At 48.8% G+C, this 19,665-nt stretch overlaps 6 protein-coding genes across 6 annotated transcripts; 3 read left to right on the top strand and 3 right to left on the bottom strand.

Annotated features, from left to right (window-relative positions):
- Positions 1–871: 871 nt before the first annotated feature.
- ABOM_009961 (FAD-dependent oxidoreductase) lies at positions 872–2,251 on the top strand (the record flags this gene model as incomplete). The annotated part of the gene is made up of 2 exons (XM_022537089.1): positions 872–1,167; positions 1,228–2,251. The coding sequence occupies 2 exons, from the start codon at positions 872–874 to the stop codon at positions 2,249–2,251; spliced, it is 1,320 nt and encodes a 439-aa protein (XP_022385397.1).
- Positions 2,252–2,410: 159 nt separating this feature from the next.
- ABOM_009962 (fungal specific transcription factor domain-containing protein) lies at positions 2,411–4,153 on the bottom strand (the record flags this gene model as incomplete). The annotated part of the gene is made up of 3 exons (XM_022537090.1): positions 2,411–2,657; positions 2,716–3,446; positions 3,566–4,153. The coding sequence occupies 3 exons, from the start codon at positions 4,151–4,153 to the stop codon at positions 2,411–2,413; spliced, it is 1,566 nt and encodes a 521-aa protein (XP_022385392.1).
- A 2,205-nt stretch (positions 4,154–6,358) lies between these two features.
- On the bottom strand, positions 6,359–11,378 carry ABOM_009963 (ATP-binding cassette transporter; the record flags this gene model as incomplete). Its single annotated transcript, XM_022537091.1, has 11 exons — positions 6,359–6,974; positions 7,056–7,136; positions 7,206–7,428; positions 7,493–8,124; positions 8,176–8,247; positions 8,301–8,412; positions 8,470–8,670; positions 8,731–8,784; positions 8,840–10,006; positions 10,064–11,099; positions 11,163–11,378. The coding sequence occupies 11 exons, from the start codon at positions 11,376–11,378 to the stop codon at positions 6,359–6,361; spliced, it is 4,410 nt and encodes a 1,469-aa protein (XP_022385376.1).
- A 1,926-nt stretch (positions 11,379–13,304) lies between these two features.
- ABOM_009964 (uncharacterized protein) lies at positions 13,305–13,995 on the top strand (the record flags this gene model as incomplete). Its single annotated transcript, XM_022537092.1, has 3 exons — positions 13,305–13,399; positions 13,450–13,639; positions 13,735–13,995. 3 exons carry the CDS (start codon positions 13,305–13,307, stop codon positions 13,993–13,995), a joined length of 546 nt encoding a protein of 181 aa, XP_022385396.1.
- A 722-nt stretch (positions 13,996–14,717) lies between these two features.
- On the top strand, positions 14,718–17,103 carry ABOM_009965 (alpha-glucosidase; the record flags this gene model as incomplete). The annotated part of the gene is made up of 3 exons (XM_022537093.1): positions 14,718–15,739; positions 15,793–16,559; positions 16,631–17,103. Coding segments are annotated over 3 exons (2,262 nt in total), but the record flags the coding sequence as incomplete, so codon positions are not given.
- A 1,331-nt stretch (positions 17,104–18,434) lies between these two features.
- On the bottom strand, positions 18,435–19,637 carry ABOM_009966 (Ketol-acid reductoisomerase; the record flags this gene model as incomplete). The annotated part of the gene is made up of 1 exon (XM_022537094.1): positions 18,435–19,637. The coding sequence occupies one exon, from the start codon at positions 19,635–19,637 to the stop codon at positions 18,435–18,437; it is 1,203 nt and encodes a 400-aa protein (XP_022385394.1).
- Between the last annotated feature and the right edge of the window lie 28 nt (positions 19,638–19,665).

Here is a 19,665-nt window from a genome sequence, read left to right on the forward strand (position 1 = left end):
ACGCTTGAATCTTTGCTGCAAGAGGAGTAAAGTGGGGACATTGGCCGTTCTGATCTTCGATAAATTCCCGCGCTGTACTCTCAGCCCTAGTCAACTACTACTAGTCCAGTCTTTGAATAGCGCCTGTACTAGTGAGTCAACGTGTTCCTGCCACCTCGGTATTTCATACAAAATGGGATATTTAAATCTATGACCGGCAGAATATTAGCGGAACAATAATATTTGGACACGTGAATATCAGGGGTCGTATAAGTCGAAAGGACATGAGGTTCGTAGCCACGGATCTACATTAGGCACGAGGGGGATAGGAGAGGTTCAAAGCTAGTACAGTGCCTAATTGGCCGATAGACGGCTCTTTAAGAAGAGCTACAGCCAATAAGTGGCTAAACGACAGGAACATAAGTCGTGATAGAGCCTCAATAAGATTCTATCTGATACTGGCAAAGAGATCAATTGCACGGACGGACCTGCTTTCATGTCTTCGGTAAATTAGCCAAATCAACAGCCCCTCCCGATCTGGCTAGCGGACTGATTACAAAGCGGGATGCTAACTATTAGCAGTTAGTTCATTCACTAGCCCTGGTGACTAAGCGGGTGGCATGCCCGATCTGGCTAGAGGCATACAGAGCCCTTGGCGGATACAGGATCCTTCAGGAGATGGCGCATGCTGCTTGGATCCGAGATCGTACGCTAAATGCCTAGTCACGGAGTATATCTATTAGAGTGTGGAATGTTCCGAATGACGCGTGGCACAGGTTGAGTTGGATATATAAAAGTGGCCATGTAGCACGTAGGCACCCGGCACTTCATTCCAGGGACCCATCTCATTGCTCATTCTTCCATCCAAACCTTGATTCACTTTTAAAAACTCATGCAGTCATCATCGTTTCAAGTCATTATTGTGGGTGGCGGCCCAGTGGGCTTGACAGCCGCCCACGCCCTTTGCCATGCCGGCATAGACTTTGTCCTCTTGGAGCAAAGGGAGTCGGTTGCCCTTGACCAGGGTGCCAGTTTGGTCCTTGCACCACATAGCCTACGAGTAATGCACCAGTTCGGTCTGCTGGAGGAACTGGGAAAGGTTGGAAGTGAGCTGCAGTGCCACCAGTCTTTTACTCGAGAAGGACATCGATTCTGCGATTCAGATACTTTCTCGATAATCAGGAAGAAGTAAGTAGTTCGGGATCCGTCTGGCTTTGATCTCCTTATACTAACGGGAATGCGGGTTAGCCATGGATCAGCACCTGTAGCATTTCACCGGGCCCAGCTCGTAGAAATCCTCTATAATAGACTTCCGGTTAAAGCAAAAGAGCAGTATTTTCTAAATAAGAAGCTCACCGGCATCGAATCGGACGAGAAAGGCGTCAGTGTCACCTGTGCCGACGGCAGTACTTACCGTGGATCGATGGTCCTGGGAGCAGATGGTACACATAGCAAAACCCGCCGGCTGATGCGAAGTCTAGCTATAGCGGAGGACCCCCAGCGTGGCTGGGACGAGGAGAAACCCTTCTCGGCACAGTACAGATGCATGTGGTGCAGCTTTCCACGACCAGCAGAAATGGGTCAATTTTGCGAAACACAATCCAAGGATCGTTCCATTATGTTCATCACCGGTCAAGAGCGAGGCTGGATCTTCCTGTACGAGAAGCTGCCTGTACCGACGAATGAGCGTATTGATTACACCGAGAAAGACATAGAAAGCTTTGCGCAGGAGTTCGCAGGCTATCCCATTTCGGGAACGCTGAAGGTCAAGGATGTCTATGCGAGGCGATTGACTGCGGGAATGGCCAATCTGGAAGAGGGAATTCTGAAGCACTGGAGCTGGGGACGAATTGCTCTCGCAGGCGACGCATGTCACAAGTACACCCCCAACGCTGGCCGCGGGCTGAATAATGGAATTCAGGATGTCGTGGTGCTGTGCAATAAGCTGCACGATATGCTGAGGTTAAATTCTAGTGATCTGATCGATGTTGCACATCTACACAATGTCTTTGAGGAATACCAGAAACTGAGGGAAGCCCCCATGCGGGACGATGCGAAGGAATCGTTGTCCATATCACGTATGCATGCCTGGGCCAATGCTTTCTATTATATCATGGCTCGTTACATCATGTCATGTGAAGTTGTCCGGTGGTTCCTGTTCAACTTCATTGTGGCGCCCGCTATGCGCAAGGGATATGTGCTAGATTATATTCCTGCAAAAGAGCCCCTTCAGGGGTTGGTCACCTGGGAGCACCAGATGAAGAGCGAGTGATTTTAATGAGGCGTGATATTTCGTTTTTGAATCTTTTGAACCCCAACTGTAGATTATTAGATTATATATATTCTTTAAAATGTATGATGTGACATGTGTACGTTTGATATACCTGGTTTATCACAGTACTGTGATCAAACATCGAGTATGTCGTTTCAGCTAGGCAACCGCCTTGTTCCCTCGGTATAATATAGCACATTTCGCAAGACGCTGTAACTCGGTTATAAAGCCCTTCAATAAATTGTCATCTTGGAATGAGCCTAGAAATTCTTGGGTGTCCGCTAGTACACGAAAACGCTCTGTGACTGTTTCAAGGAGAGCGAGATCATCGTTAGCTTCTGGTCCTGCGGGATTTCTAAGTATGCTACAGAAGACTGTCATCACAGGGGACACAATGTAGAAAACCCTACAGTTCAACAAGCATTAGACAGGAATAGCAATGCACAAGATTGAGAATAACATACCAGAATGAATCCTTCTGGACCCAGTCCAGAACCTCGAGAAACTCCCGTAGAAGAGAACGGCTAGCATTCATGGCAACTTCCAAGCTCAGGTTTATCCCTACCAGTCGCCAACTTCGGTCTTCCATCCATGCTGCGCATCCGGTGCTCATTTGATGAATAGCAGCAATACAGTAATAACGTTGCAAACGGATGAACATAGAGCGATGAGCTACCTCATCATGGGAGGCTAGCCCTCGCAAGAGAAGCAAGTCGAATGTGTGTTGCAATTGCAGGCTGTTATACCATCCATCCATAGTGTCATCAAGCTCTCGGATGGTTTTCAGCAGCTTCGCATCTGACAGTTGTAGCGCTCTAGGTGAGTAAAGGCTTGTATATATTTTTGACTGATTAAGGCTGAGGCCGAGATCGGTAGGAAACAGAAGGAGTAGAGTGTTTCCTTCGATTTGGGAAACGGGAAGGTCGAATTCTATGGCGATCTCCTCTTTACTCGGAAAGGTCAAATCACAGTAATCATCGCATATTGAGGGAGGACGGGTTGTCCGCATGCACATCTCCTTATCGAACACATAGGCCAGCCAGAATAGAAATCTACAGTGTACGTTGAACACGTTCATATCTTGCAAAAGGTGTCTGTACTGGTTTCCTCGCAAAGTAAAGATAAAACGTGTAGCGGCAGAGAACAATACCTCAATAGATGAGGTATCGCCGAATCGCAGAGAACGGTCGAGAGTCTGGACAGATTTAGCAAACTGAAGGCGTTGAGACACCAATATAAAGCTCGCTATACATCGAGCGCATGAAACTGTAATTAAAGATAGGACAAGAAAGAAGCTGCGTGGGCATTACGTACAATCATGAGAAGCGTTTGTATTCCGTCCAAAGTGGCTAAACTATCAAAGATCTTCGAGAGAAGATATTGTGCTTCATGGCCATACTTCTGGCCGTCAATATTCATGGGCGACTTTGTCAAGCTTGAAGATGAGCCCATAAATGCCATGAAGGCAAAGACACAGGCTGTGGCGCTCGGGATATGAGGCGAATAGGTTGATGGCTGATGATCGTATGCAGCCTTTACCGTATACTCAAAAAGAGTCGGGTGGATGAAAGGAAGCCAACGATTTGCAAAGGTTGACCTATAGTGAGTAACAAGAGAGAAGAGTATATTCCGATCAGGAAGGTCGGGGTGACGGTGACGCTTGAAGAACTGTTCAGTAGCCTCAAAGCCGCAGTGCTGTGGGCGTTGCCAAGGCAGACCGAGTGAGCAGAATCGGTCAAAATCGATCCTTTCGCCAGTGCACGATGCCATCCATCGCTGACTCTCTAAAGAAAAGAACGAGTCTCCATTGAAAGCGCGAAGATGACTAGGGACATGGCCCGCAAAGTAGAAATCTCGATATGCCACTCCTTGCTGTGGCAAGGCTACTGGAGCTGTGGCCATGGGCCCGGTATCGGTCTGTCCTCCGTTAGGTTCGTAGTTGCCGGAGGGGAGTACATTGGCTCACTGTCTCTTTACATTGAGCGGATGCACTCCAAGTATCATGGGGAATATTCCCACCCAATGTGAATACCGACCTATCAGAGAAGTTAACGATTGGATCATCATACATTGCACACAGCAGATATCCTACGTCAGCTCGGCCGGGAGAGGCTTTCGAGTCAAGCGATGGCCTCGATCAAATGTGCATGGTATACTACGTTCTGAACACCATTCGCATGGGTACCTTTCTCGGTGGCATTTGATCTAAGATGCGTCAGACTTCGGACGCAAGACTGCCCAAACCATGGCCACCTTTTTATGGAAGCATGAGTCGCATGCCACGGCAGTGCGTTTGCGGGACTGAATTCCATCTATACTACTGGTTTCCATTATGCATGATCATAGTAAATATCAACTCAGGTAATCGGCGATTGTCTGGTGGTTTGACTGAAGGTGGGGTTTCCTGAGCTAAGGCTTTGTGGTGCTCGAGTCTTGAGTCTTGAGTCTTGAGTGTTGACATCGCGTCCTGTCTGCTTACTAATCCCTCTATATTCCCTGGGAAATCACCAGCAAGACCATCGCATATTAACACTGCTCAAGACAGACATTTGATAAATAAGGAGAATACATAACACTCTCATACCCTTTGAGCTATAGAACAATTACCTGCTTGAATTATTTAAATTATCAAGCAGTTCTAGCAGTTCAGATAATTCAAGCAATCTAGATTAGCTCAACAGCGGTTCTTGGGACGCTCCCTCCCCCAACCCACTCTTTTTTGGCGACAGCTACAAGCTCGTTGCAGTATACTGCAACAATGATATCTGCGTACCTCGTTACGCTATACGTCAGCACAAGCTGAACCTCCAGAATGTCTGACAACGCATAGTTCAGCGGGAAAAAGTGGCGCGCGGCGCGGGCCGAGCTGGTAATCCAACCCCAGTTTAGCCGACTATATACAGATCGCTGATATCGGACCAATCATATACTCCGGAGTAATAATCCGGTTCTTCTCTCTCTCTTGGGGTCCTACTATTTCTGGCCAAAATCGAGCTACAACCAGCTAACACAAGGTAGAAAGTGTATTATTTTGTTGTTCCAAGGTTGCCATATTGTCCGACGAACGTCGACCTATCACGGGCCTGCGGAAAGGTCGGGTCGAGGCCCGCATGCAGCCTACATATTGCATGCAACTACGGGGTACTCCGTACATAAATGCAGTCATACCATAGGAGCACACCGGAAGGATGAATATTTTCTTTTCTTCCTTGTCCTTTTTCCCGTGGCTGGCTGTACGGGGTCATAAATGCCCATTCCTCCACCCATGTACACATATTGACGCACAGATTATCCTCAGCTCTTCTCTCTTTCTCCCTTAGGGACTAGCCATATGTGGTTTCTATCTGTCATGATCTCGGAGAGATACCTCCAAATGGATAGAGCTGTTTTCCTGCATGTGCAATATGGTGTAAACGGTCAACTATTCCAAGGTTGACTCGTCCTGTAAGTACATGTGCATGTATGCATGCCCAATTGAAGCTTGGATTCTGATACTTGCTATCACTACTCTGTGTATGATATCGCGTAGAGCGGCTGTATGGAATTGAGAGGTTAGCAGGGCTCACAGGCTCAACGGGCTACAAATAAACCCCCCCAGACCACCGCGAGATACCAGACTACTGGGATCCAGCATAGCGTCTAGCGAACACGAGAGAGTCAATGTGAACGAACTGTTAGAATGACATCCTCAGGCTCATTGCCAATGTAAGCTCAACTGATACGTGTAGATTTAATAGATATGTATCTCATCGTTTTAAAAAGCGAAGGTGCCGGAGAAGTGCCACAGTCTTTGTCCTAGTTATTGCAATCTGCTCCGATGGCGACATTGTCCGATAATTGGCCAATACCTACGCATCTTGCCTACATAGTCGTTGCTAAAAGCTCTCTACTCTTTATATTATCTATAGATGCCCTACCCGGTCAGCCCTCATAACTTGTTGCTTGTATCATAAGATAGCCAGTGGTATACAGCATCGCAACCCATACAGTTTACTCCATACACCCATCTGTGATGAAACTTGTTTGATGCAAGCTGGATAAAGCGCCTATCATTGTTGTTGAGACGTGTGTCAAAGGCCATGTAAACACTGGGCGAGATTCGTAGGTCTATTCACCACCGTTGAGAAGGTTGTTAAAGATGCTATCTTTCCGATTACTCAGAACTGTGGGCTCATCCATCTCTACTACCCTTCCCCGATCTAGACAGACAATCAAATCGTAAGACAATAGAGTGTGGACACGATGTGCAACCGTAAGGACTGTGCATAAACGAAAGGGATCCTGTTGCAGAAGGTCCTGCACACGAGCGTCGGTTTCCATATCGACGCTGCTGGTGCCTTCATCGATCAACAAGATCCTAGCGTTACTTGTTTGTATTTTTAGCATTGCGCGAGCAAGTTGTAGCAGTTGTTGCTCGCCTTGAGATAGGAATAAAGTGTCGTTGATTTCGGTATCCAGTCCGCCCCTTTCGAGAAGCAAACCATCCCAGATTCCGACTCGGACGAGAGCCGTGATGATGTCTATGTCTGAAAGGGTTTCGGTGGGATCTAGATTGAATCTGACTGTACAGCCAACCATGATGAGTGGTGTTTGAGAGATGGTGACAAGGCTTTCGCGGACTTTATCAGGGGGAAGAGTAGCGAGGTCAATGCCGTCGATAACAATTGAGCCGCAGATCACAGTGAGCATACCCAATAGCGTCGACAGTAAAGAGCTCTTTCCACTGGTTGATATGCACGGTGGCAAGTCAGCTAGGACTGCTAACTCTAACACTAAATAGGGCTCTCTGGAAGATGATACTTACCTCCCAGTACGTCCGCAGATACCGATTTTCTGACCAGGCAGACATTTCAGAGAGATATTGCTCAGCACGGTTGTTTCGGAACTGTTCGTGTGTTTGTTAGTAATGCGAATCAAAGGTGGCGATGGTTCATATATCTTGCGGGATACATACCTATACTGCGCAGACATCCCCGAGATCTCAATAGCTCCTTGGCCTGGCCAGCCAACGGGTATTTCTTCTTGCTGAGTTGATATTTCACATGGCACTGAGAGTTCAAAATCTCTGACGCGTAAAATTGAGCCAAGGGATATCTCCAGTTGTGTCCAACCTGATATGAGAGACGAAAGGCTACCATTAAAAGCTTCGTGCAGATGATTCAGCCGGAGGAAGTATACTATCCATGTCATGGCCTCAAAGGGGTAGCATTAGCAAAGTAAAGTGTCATAAGAAACACATACCGAGAATGCTATTGAGCGATACTCCAAGCAACCCGGCACTCGTAGTATGTCTTAGAGACACTGCTAGGCTGACCACAATGACCGCTTCGACAGCGACGATGAGGTCCAAGACTAAGGTGAGCCAGCGCTGAATGCAATTAAGCATATAATACGTTCGCTGAGTAACATCCAACAATGTTGAATTGGCGATTCGAAAGTCTACTTCCCAGCCGAATGCCTGAATTGTAGCCAGACCCTCCACAGTATCAAGAAGATAGGAATACAACGGACTTCTGCTTTCCAGGTCCAGTAGTCGAAGTTGTCGTGATGTCTTCAGATAGAAATGCTGTAGGATAAGGACGGAGATGATCAAGAAAGGCACAGATATTGCCATGTACTTCGATCCAGTCGCAATCAATGCAGCACTGGCAATTGATGAAAAGAGATCTGGATTCATCAGTAATAATCTCGATAATTGGCGGGCGATAGTGGTTAGAAAGTCTTTCCGGAGGTTGAGTGGAATGGTAGGGGCCTTACTGGAGACCGTGATTAAGACGCCAATAGGTAAATCGCTTTCTATCAGAGTCATATCCTGGCTAAATCGGTTTAGTAGTGACCCGATGTCAACGGTGGCTAGGAATCGAGGTGTTGCCCTTCAGGTGTCAGCAATTGATTGAGGTACGACAAAAAGGACCTGAGTGTACATCATGACAGTCTTTAGTACGACATAATGAAGTCGGCGTGCTGTGGAGGGTGAGATCAAAATGAGGATAGCCCTAACATTGTGTTGGGAGTCAGTCATGCTTTATTACCGGGCAGAACACCTCACCAAACATAACCACCATTTCCGACGGTGTTGCAAAGGGCGAGAACGAAATAAACCGTGACATAGAGTGCCTTTTGGCCTCCGCCATGATGAGCCCATCGCTCAAGCCAAATTTCTAGTAGAAAGTCAACGTCAGTGATATCGGGAGTAGCACAACTAAGAATCCACATACGGCTGTAGGTGCTAGAGAAGACATTCATAGTCACGAAGAAAACGAATATCACAGCGTTCGTCCACCCAACATAGCGCAAATAATACGTATAGACAGCAGAATCCCCTGCTGCCCTCCTGAGATCGTCGATCTCATTCGCCTCAGAGATTATGGCGGCTTTGTCCTCTATCACCAGCTCTGGGAATCCATTCGACTCCTCAGCTTTCACAGCGTCAGATCCTATTCCTTGATAGATATTCCCCTACCGGGGCTCTTCCTGACGAAGATGCCCATCTGAGAGAATATAAATCTGATCCGCACTATATAGCTGCTCCACTAACAGGGTGTTAGCTTGTAATAGGCGACAAAGAAACTTTGAAGGGGGTCCTACACTCATGTGTCACCAAAACTATAGTGGAATTTGCTTTTCGGAGCAGTCCATCAACTCCCAAAAGACGCGCTATGATAGTTTTCTTAGTTTTCTGGTCCAGTGCACTGAATATATCGTCCAACAACAAAAGCTTCCTGCGAGAGTATACCGCTCGAGCAAGAGCGATCCGATGCATTTGACCACCGCTCAGTACATGACCAGATCCATGCCCAATTCGCGTAGCGTCTCCCTCGCTAAGCAAATTCAGATCCAGATTGAGAGCGCATGCGTGAAGAACAGCTGTGTACCACTTTTTATCAAATGCGCCCTGCCTCACGGGGCCTGCCGAGAAAACTCCACAGATTACATCACGGATAGTGCCACTTGGGACCCACGGTGTTTGCGCGCAGAAGGCCAGCTGTCGAATGGTCACTGTCGTGGAGCCTGACTCACACACTACCTGGCCAAGTATAGCCCGGAGCAGGGTCGATTTGCCCGATCCAACTGGCCCTTGGATCATGACCAGCGTTCCGAGAGGCACTTTTAAATTAACATCTCTCAAGACAATTTTTGCCGACGGGGATGGGCGAACACTAAGCTGTTCCATGGAGATGACAGGTTTTTGAAAGTCAATAGTGTCTGTCGGGCCCTTGAAAGCCATGTATTGCACTTCAGCGATATTCGGAGATGTATCGACTTCTGCTTCCCTCGTGCGAACAAATCCCTCCCCTGTGTTGTGAGCGCGGGTTTCCAGCAGAATAAATGCTTGTATTCTATCAAAAGATCCCGTCGCAGCTGCTATGGAAGGAATCGCGCTTAATAGCTTAGAAACTGGATTGGTTAAAAGAGTTATGATGGACAGACTGCTGAATGCCTTGGTGACATTCAGTTCATTTCCTTGAGCGGCGTAGACGACGAAGGTCAAAGCTGGCGCTAAGGCCCAAGGCAGGTTCTGGATCATATTCTTCCAGACCACACTCCATCGGTACTTGGCCATTTGATGGGTTTCTTGGGCCCTTTTCCTCTGTACGAGCTGAATAAAGGCTTGACCTAACCCAGTCGCCTTAACTGTTTGGATACCGTCCAGCATTGAACGGGTGATCGCTATGCGTTGCTGCACAGCATCCACCCATATTTTCTGGTGTCTTCCTATATGCTTCGAGATATAAACACTTCCTCCACTAGATGCTATTATCAACCTTCAGCAAATCGTACCCATATGTGAACTGAGACTGGGATCCTTACTGAGAACGATCACTAATGGTATCAGGCAAACCCACCCTAACCGAAGCGCGAGTAGCGCAATGCCAATGCCTACTTCAATGGACCGCGCCCAGAATTCATTCAAAGTGACTAGACAGCTGATGATCCGGTCAATATCGGTAGTCATTAGAGTAATTGTGGCCGAACGGTCCCCTAGGGTGCCATCGGGGATGTGTAAGGCATGGTCATAGACCATCGATGAGGCTGCCCCTCGGAACATTGTCACAAACCGATACAGAAGCCGGTCGTGTATGAGGTTTGAGAGGGCCATTCCCAAATATATTAGAAGTGTGGCGCCGATGAGGCCGTAGCCGTTATTGCTCGGGCTCTGTGGGTTATCAAGCCAGTTGAGAATAGATGTGATCAAGCAGGGCTGCGAGAAAGTAAATCCGATCAGGAATAGGCGTGGAAGTATTGTTAGAGCAAGTGGGCCCTTGAACGCTCGACCCATATGCCATGGGAATTCGAAGCGGCGCTCGGGACGTCGGCGTAGAGCCCAGGCTCTCCATGCCTTCTGCGCCGCTCCCGCAGATTCCAGGGGCTTATCAAGAGGATCAAGATCCTCAGTAGTAAGCAAAGATCGAAAGCCAGTGAGAAATAAACGGTTCAGCCACCACATGAACGATCGATTGACAATCCCACTCGTCGACTCTGGAGGAAGATCTTGATAGGAACCAATGAGGCGTTTCTGCTTCCCTAAGCTCTCGAAAAACACCATCACTGTTTTCGCAGCAATACTTGCCGCGAAAAGACCCGGAATCAGGAAATCTCCGTGGGATAACCACAAAGTCCTTGTCTGTACAATATCGAAGAGTAACGTGAAGAGAAGGTAGATGGCGAGGAGTGATGACGGTCTAACCGATCGCTCATCTTCCGCCCAGGTCAAGACCACAATCTCCATTGCCACGGCCAAATTTATTGCACTCGACGACACAGAGAACTTTGTGTTTGGCTGAGCTTTCTTTGCCCAGCTGATGAGCAAGGCAAGTTGAATCGCGGCGAAAGCCAAGGCGGTTATCTGAGATGAAATCAACGTTACCTCGCGGTTTCACTCCACGAGTAGGGATCTGAACGTGCGTACCAGCTTTGCCAACCTCATTATGTGAGGCTGGGTCCGCACATCTCTCTTAACCAGGGTTTGCAATCGAAGAGGACACGCGAGGAGAAATGCAATCGCAGGAACGAGGCCAAGTGTGGCTTGCTCGAACAACAGCGTGAAATCAAAACCATCACGGCAACTGCGATCTATTGCAGGGCCGAAACTGTTGTCAGCCTGGAGCGAGCACCCTGGTGGCATAATGTCGTGTGGCATTCTCTTTACGCCCTTGCTTTTCTTGCAATGAGATAGAGCTAAAGGGAAATTAACATCGGTTTGTAAGCTAACGAACCCCTGTCGCCTATTGCGCAATCGATGCCTTAGCGAGGAGAGTCGTCCATCCTTAATAGCTCCAAGTCATTCGCCGCACGGACTATATGTGGCAGACCAAGGCCCCAATACCAATCTGGCAAGAAGTTGACGTAGGAAAACACTGATGCGATTTGTTGTGAGAACCAGTTGTAGAAGAGGGCGAGCTCGCATAATCAATTTTGGTATCTCCATAGGATAGAGCAAAGCCCAAGATGTCTCTTACGTTGATGCAGTCCTGTGTAGGCCACCATTCGGCTTTTTTCATGAATCAAATTCTATTTGTTCTTTAAATCTTCATTACGTTTCAACTAGCTCAACAACTATGCAGCCAGGATATTCTGGTTGAAGCTACAGTATCCTGCATACGGACTGGAAATCCGCTGATTAATCCGAGTTCCCTTTTATTTTTAGTGTTCGAGATCGTACAGGGCGGAAGCCCGGCGGAGTCCGGTAGACAGCATTGTATGTGGACCAGATTGGACATTGCTTAAATCTATTATACTTGAACTATATACCACTGAATGTTTTAATATGTTGGTATATTGTTTAGATCGAGTCTGGCGCTCTAGATAAGCAAGAAGCCAATGTAAATTGTATCTATCAGTGACATGGACATTCGACTTGCCTGCCTGGCAGCACCACCAAACATTCGAAGGTTTAATCATACAGACAGACCATTGTTTGACTTGCCTTGAGGTTCTCCGGAATAGCATTATTCTAGATATAAAATGAATAAGATACATCATCAAAAAAACATACAACAGGAGGGATTCGCTGGTGGTCACCCACCCAACTACTAACCTCCCGGCGTGTGGCTTAAGTACGGCTGAGCGGACGGGAAGCCCTGTTCTCCACACCCTGTGGTCGTATGTACTTGCTTGCCCTAGGTTGTGAACTATATAGCATGATTTGCATATCTTCAGGCAAAAGCTAGTACAGTAGCGGAGAACAAGCTTGCGGGACATACCAGATTTTGTGGAGAAGATGAGCCGAGATTGACGATCCGATCTCACGGCCCTCTACCTCCTCCAGTACGACCATGGTCCATATGGTAGGCTCAATATACATCACCCGTTGTAACTTGTCTAATCTATCTATTTAGCCCTCCCCTTAAGCCCTCTTTTCTGAATCCGATTCTGCCCCTTTTGGCTCTTTTTCAACTCGATGGTTCAAATTCGGAGCATTCAAATTACTGCACCTTTTGTCTCATCTAAGGATTTCTATGAATTTCTTTCTTAACGGGCAATATTAAAAGTTCTTGTAAAAGTAGGCAAATATTGAGGAGTACCATTACATCGTGCATTTTTCGCTTATCTTAGTTGAGCGTGATTGCAGATCCAACAACTCCCTTCGCTTAAATACATGGGCCCTAAACTTTCTCCTACGTACGTGGCGGCCGAAGTGCATCAAAAAGATGCCTGTGGTGGGACTAGAACATGTTACAGTTCCATACAGCGTAGAATCATTGCGCACGGCTACCTGGCGACTTTGGGATCGGCATACAGTAGAGGCTGGGTGTCTATTATTAGATTGCTTGCTGAGAGCCGACGCTGGATAAATAGGGGGCTTATCACTTAGACACGGATAGAAATGTTTATATCTCTTCTTTGAACTTTCAACCTGGCTTGTGGCTGCTCTTCCTCTACTCTCTTCTATCAACTTCATCTTGGGTAGCGTATACCATGGATTCAATTGCGAAGTAAATCATTTCACCTGACATTGGCACTTAGACAATGGTTGACGCAACAAAACTTGAGAAAGTCCTCCGAGAAGGCGGCAAACGTGGAGTTGAACTCGACGGCCTCTCAGCCATAAATGGTATTTATTTCGCTTAGTACGTACTTTGTCCGTGTGAGAGCCATTCTATTTGGTGCCTATTGCCAGGATATCCGATATACAGAAGATTCAGTGTATGTATCTAGAGATCATTCTTAGCTGACACTTCTATACTACTATCTAGCGCCGCTGTTGATGAGCCGGAGGGCGATCTTGATCTTTTAGCCAAGTCTCTTGAGGCTATGAACGCGGAGCCAGACGAGAGTAAAGAGGAGCGCACCGGTGGTTCTGGTCATATCGGCAAGATGGTCTTCTCTTGTGACAACGAGACACTCTGTGCCATTGCGTATATTCCCGAATCGCTGAAGGGACAGGTATGTGTTCTGTTCCTGCCTGCAACCCTGCACAATCCCTACACACAACCCTTGATAGCTTATAGCCAGTGTGACTGACGGACCGCAAAACACAGGTCGATGCGGCGAACTGGTTAAAGACCATTCTGGCTCCCTACAATGGCATGCTCGTCAAGACCAGTCCAGTTTTCTCCACGGGAACGATCGCCGTTCACCCTGAGAATGGTAAGTCCTCCCGTGAGGTGCGCGCCGAAGCCTGTCACTCGGCCGTCAAGTACCTGCAACAGAAGGGTGTCTACCCCGAAGTCGACGCCGACTCCGACGACGAGAGTACTGGGTTTGAGGCTGCGCAGGCGGAGGCGCTAGATAACTTGTAATGATAGGCTTTGGTAGAACCCACCTGCCCACCGATGGAGCCGATTCTGTTTTCCTCCGTTATATGATATATAGTGAATCGATATTTTCAATGCTCTAGCTCCAACTCGTGACTAGTTAAATCCCTGGAGACAATAAGTCCCGCTATATCGGTGGGTCACTGCAGTCTGTTGTCGATGACGTCACGTGGTGCGATGTGATTATCCGGACAGAATGAGGTTAATTGCAGTCCATTTAGCCACAGCGTAGAGATTTCCCACGCAGGCAAAAAGACGTCGATCATTCCCCTTTCGGTCCAGCGCTGACTCGTGTACAGAATTTTCACGGTGATCAACAACCTCCAGCGACGAAAAAGCGGAGAGCCTCCAGGTTATGGGCTGAGAATTGTGGAGAAAAGCCCACACCCCGGCTGGGCACCGTCTGGCATTTGCTTGTCTTTGATCCCGATGATTCGGAAGAATTTGCCGACGGGTTCCACATAGTGGTATTCTGAACCAGGTCGCTTATATGGAAGAACGGCTTGGAGCTTTGGAAGGGCACTGACTACCTGAAGCCAAGAAACACTACGCTGCATCGTGGATGACGGTCGCTGGACGGTAGTTGCAGCGCTCCACTTACTGCGGCATTTTATTCTGCCATGATAGCACCAATGTTGGGACGTGGGAGACATAAATCCAGCATGCGGGCCGCTGAAAACTCTGTCCCTCTGGACTGAATTTCATAGTCTCTCCGTCAGGTTGTAGCAATGCCGCCCTACTCCTCATATCTGGGCGCTTTCAGCGTCTTTGCGTCGGCCGCTTTGGGCGAGTCGCGATCGTCATGGACTTTGGGACAGGGTATTGAAGTCAATTGGCAGGCGGGTTCCCAACAGCTGTCGATTGTACAGGCTAATAAGACCCTGCTCGCTACCGTCCCTGGCCAGAACTTCCTCAGTGCAAGTGCTGGAAAAGACCAATGGGTCGGTGCGAATGGGAACTTCAACTATACCAACGTGGATCTCAATCGTTGCCAGGGTCAAAATGTCACCGGAATCACTCACTCTCCGCGTGACGATAGTATCAATGGTGAGGATGTGTCCATCCAGGGATACTTGCAACACTGTGGGAATCAGTCTATCGGGTATACCATGAGCTTCTGGGTGCCCAAGGCCCTTCCGGATCGTGTGGCTTTCAACATCAATGTCGAGCCTGGTCACAAGCGCGCCTCTCCAATGAAAAAGCTGTATGTGACCTTTGGTTCCGATGCATCGGAGGACTTTTACGGTCTCGGTGCTCAGGCATCCTTTGCGTCCATGAAGAACCAGACTATCCCCATCTTCACCCGTGAACAGGGTGTGGGTCGTGGCGATCAGCCCATCACTGCGCTTGAAGATTCTCAGAGCTGGTTCAGTGGTGGTAACGAATTCACGACCTATACTGCCATCCCTCAGTACATCAGCTCTGCTGCGAGAGTTTTCTACCTGAGGGAAGAAGACACTGCCTTTGCTGAGTTCGACTTCACTAAACCCAATGCTGTGACGGTGAGATACGATGCCCTGACAGTTGGCGGACATGTGATGCAGGCGGATAATATGCTCAATGCCATCACAATGCTCACCGATTATGTTGGCAAAATGCCTACCTTACCCGAATGGGTTGATCACGGTGCCATCTTGGGTATTCAAGGCGGACAGGAAAAGGTGGAGCGCATCGTTAAAGAGGGTCTGAAGCAGGATTGCCCTGTTGCGGCAGTGTGGCTTCAAGATTGGTATGTTCTTCGAAGGGCTGAGCCAGTTGAAGAAACTGCGCTAACATCTGTAGGTCTGGCACCCACTCTCAAGAAGCACCATACGGCAACATGCAAATTTCTCGTCTCTGGTGGAACTGGGAATCCGACAGCAACCTGTACCCAACCTGGACTGAATTCGTGCAGGACCTTCGTGAGGAATATGGCGTTAAGACCTTGGCCTACATCAATCCCTTCGTTGCCAACGTTAGCTCTAAGGCCGATGGTTACCGTCGCAACCTCTTCCTCGAGGCCACCAAGGGTGGATATATGGTTCAGAATTCGACCACCAACAGCACCGCTATCATCTCCAGTGGCAAGGGAATCCAGGCCGGCATTTTGGATCTTACGAACCAGAAGACACGCTCGTGGTTTGCTGATGTCCTCCGCAAGCAGGTTTGGAACGCCAACATCTCCGGTGTCATGTGGGATTTCGGAGAGTACACTCCCATCACCCCAGAGACCAAACTGGCCAACATCTCTTCGGATGCTTATTTCTACCACAACCAATACCCCCGTGACTGGGCTATCTTCCAGCGCTCTGTGGCTAAAGAAATGCCCCTGTTCGATGAGATGGTCACATTCCACCGTTCTGCCTCGCTCGGCTCTAACCGCCACCTGAACCTGTTCTGGGTCGGAGATCAAACCACCGTCTGGGGCGTCAATGACGGTATCAAATCTGCGGTGACGATCATGGGCCAAATGGGTATTTCCGGCTATGCTCAGAGCCACTCTGACCTCGGTGGCTACACCACCGCCTTCCACCCACCTACCGTGGCCAACTCATCCGGCGCGATTGGACGTTCAGCGAGATCCTCGGACGTTGGGGAGAACTGGCCGCAGTCTCCAGCGCAGTCTTCCGGTCTCACGAAGGCAACGTGCCTGAGGTCAACGCTCAGTTCTACAGCAACAGTTCCACATACTCCTACTACGCATACAACGCACGGATGTTCAAGAGTCTCGGCCCCTACCGCCGTCAGGTTCTGAACACCGAAAGCAAGACCCGCGGCTGGCCTCTCCTGAGAATGCCAGTCCTTTACCACCCCGACGATGCCAAGGCCCGCCAGATCAGCTACCAGAGCTTCTACCTCGGCGCCGATCTTTACGTTGCGCCGGTGCTGGACCCCCAAACTACCAAGTTGAATGTGTATCTGCCCGGCACGGACAGAAACCGCACTTACACCCATGTCTGGTCCGGCAAGACTTACCACGCTGGACAGACAGTGCGTGTTGATGCTCCTTATGGAAAGCCCGCTGTGTTTGTTGTCAACCATGCGCATAGCCCTGAGCTGAATGTCTTTTTGAACTTTGTTCGGAAGGAGAATGGAACTGTCATTCGTGTTTAGATAGTGAGATACCATTACTAAACTATTAGAGAGGCATCAAAAATAGAATATCCAGTTCCTAAGGCTCTATTATCGTGACACTCTATTAGTTTATGGCTGTCATGGTGCCTGATCTGACCTTCTTGGATGTAACATTATGTATACGAGCTCAATACTAGCCTCAGCCTTAGTTTCCTAGTCTTGTCTCTTGGCGCAGCGGTACAGCTTCAGAATGCACTCTAAAGCCATCCCTGCGGCCTTGGTTTGGGGGACAAAGCTTCTCACCATCTTTCAATTCTCAGAGTATAAAGCATTGAGTCGTATTGAAGTGAACACACGATGGTCGTGTGTGCAGTGGTAAAGTCTAACCAACCGACACCACTACTCGTCAGTGACGCCCCTTTAAAGATTCTACAACACTGTGTATCTGCAATAGGAAACAGAAGTACAAAAGAACAAAGCAAATATAAACAAACACCAGTATATAGCTAAAGCTTCTAATCATACCCTTAAACCCACTTGCCGAGTATATCAACAACCGGCCATTGTGGAGCCTCAGTTGCCATTCCTGACGGATTCAGATAGCTTGTCCAAGTAAGGTGCTTATTCAGAACCTAATCTGAGGTCCCTGAACAGATTAGTTCACTAAAGGACCAGCTAGTAGCGAATACCTAGCTTCTATTGGATCACACTCAGCCTCAATTAACTCGGCATGCACGATCTGCATCTAAGCTTGTACTTGATCTCATTGGTCATAGCGTGGATTTTGTATATACATACTCCATACTCTATATTCCATACTCCATACATAGGGGGTTATGCTACGCTAGTTATACTGATCATGGATGATCGGTTTGTTCCCTAGGTTCTTTTGGAGTCCTGTCCCCGATGGGCTGCGGTAGGAAGGCAACGGGCGATTGGGTTCTACTCCGTTTGGATATATTATATCAGGATTGTTGGGTTTCGTTCATGTATCGATAAGTGTTTCAGAGCTCTCCGGTTTGAAGGTCATAAAATGGGGAGATCTGTGGTTATTTCACTTGGAGCACGGCTCTATCACGTCGTGAAGTCGATGTATGGGTTTCTGTTGAAAATGGATTTGAACAGGTCAATGGGGATATGTGTTCAATCAAGTGGAGGTGTTTTGACCAGCTGGTGGCTAAAGATTTTTAGAGCGTCGATGTGATGTTATTGAATTCTTAGTTTTACTGAATTGATTCCACTACATGACACTCTTACGACAAATGCTCAGAAATTGCTTGAACGTGGTATAATGAAATTAATTAACTGGAATATAACAAGGCATCATGGTACAGTCATAACTTTTTCCCAAATCCCAATGCACATTACATTTACTTCTGGTTCTCAGGGCGAAGGGAACGGACGGCCTTTCCAGCGCGCCAGATCTCGAGATCACGGATGTCCTGCATCTCCTTCTCGTACTTCTCGCGGTAGTCCTTCTGGGAGTTGTAGTCCAGAGAACGCTGGGTCTCGGTGCCGTCACGCACGCTGTCGTAGAGCTCGTTGAAGAGGGGCTTGAGGTTGTCCTTGAAGCGGCTGGACCAGTCGAGGGCACCACGACGGGCGGTGGTGGAGCAGGCGGCGTACATCCAGTCCATGCCGTTGGCACCGATCAAGGGGTAGAGAGACTGGGTGGCCTCCTCAACGGTCTCGTTGAAGGCCTCAGAGGGGCTGTGGCCACGCTCACGGAGGACCTCGTACTGGGCGAGGAACATACCGTGGATACCACCCATCAAGCAACCACGCTCACCGTAGAGGTCGGAGTAGACCTCCTTCTCGAAGGTGGTCTCGTAGAGGTAACCGGAACCGACGGCAACACCCATGGCGATGGCCTTCTCCTTGGCCTGGCCGGTGACGTCCTGGTAGACGGCGATGGAGGAGTTGATACCACGGCCCTCACGGAAGAGAGTGCGGACGGTACGGCCGGAGCCCTTGGGGGCAACGAGGATGACGTCAACATCCTTGGGGACCTCGACCTTGGTGAGATCCTTGAAGACGGGGGAGAAACCGTGAGAGAAGTAGAGGGTCTTGCCCTTGGTGATGAGGGGCTTGATGGTGGGCCAGGTCTCACTCTGGGCGGCGTCGGAGAGCAGGTTCATGATGATGGAACCCTTCTCAATGGCGGTGTTGACGTCGAAGAGGTTCTTGCCGGGAACCCAGCCGTCCTGGACGGCCTCCTTCCAGGAAGCACCGTCCTTACGGACACCAACGATGACGTTGAGGCCCTGGTCACGGAGGTTCAGACCCTGACCGTGACCCTGGGAACCGTAACCGATAAGGGCCAGAGTGTCATTCTTGAAGTACTCCTGGAGCTTCTCACGGGGCCAGTCCTCACGCTCGTAGACGGTCTCCTCGTGACCAGCGAAGGAGATGTTCTTGACACCACGGACGGGAGTAGAGGACAGAGTCACACGGGGGAGGGCATTGGCAGCAGCCTTAGCCAGAGCGGGACGAGGGAGGGCGGCGGAGACGACGGAGCGAGGAGCGGCAACACGGGCCAGGCGGAGGGCGCGGGGGAGTCCACGAGCAGCCATTGTGAATTGATATGGAGAAATTGAGGAT

Source organism: Aspergillus bombycis, assembly GCF_001792695.1.
Source record: "Aspergillus bombycis strain NRRL26010 chromosome Unknown contig00106, whole genome shotgun sequence".
NCBI classification, from domain to species: Eukaryota; Fungi; Ascomycota; class Eurotiomycetes; order Eurotiales; family Aspergillaceae; genus Aspergillus; species Aspergillus bombycis.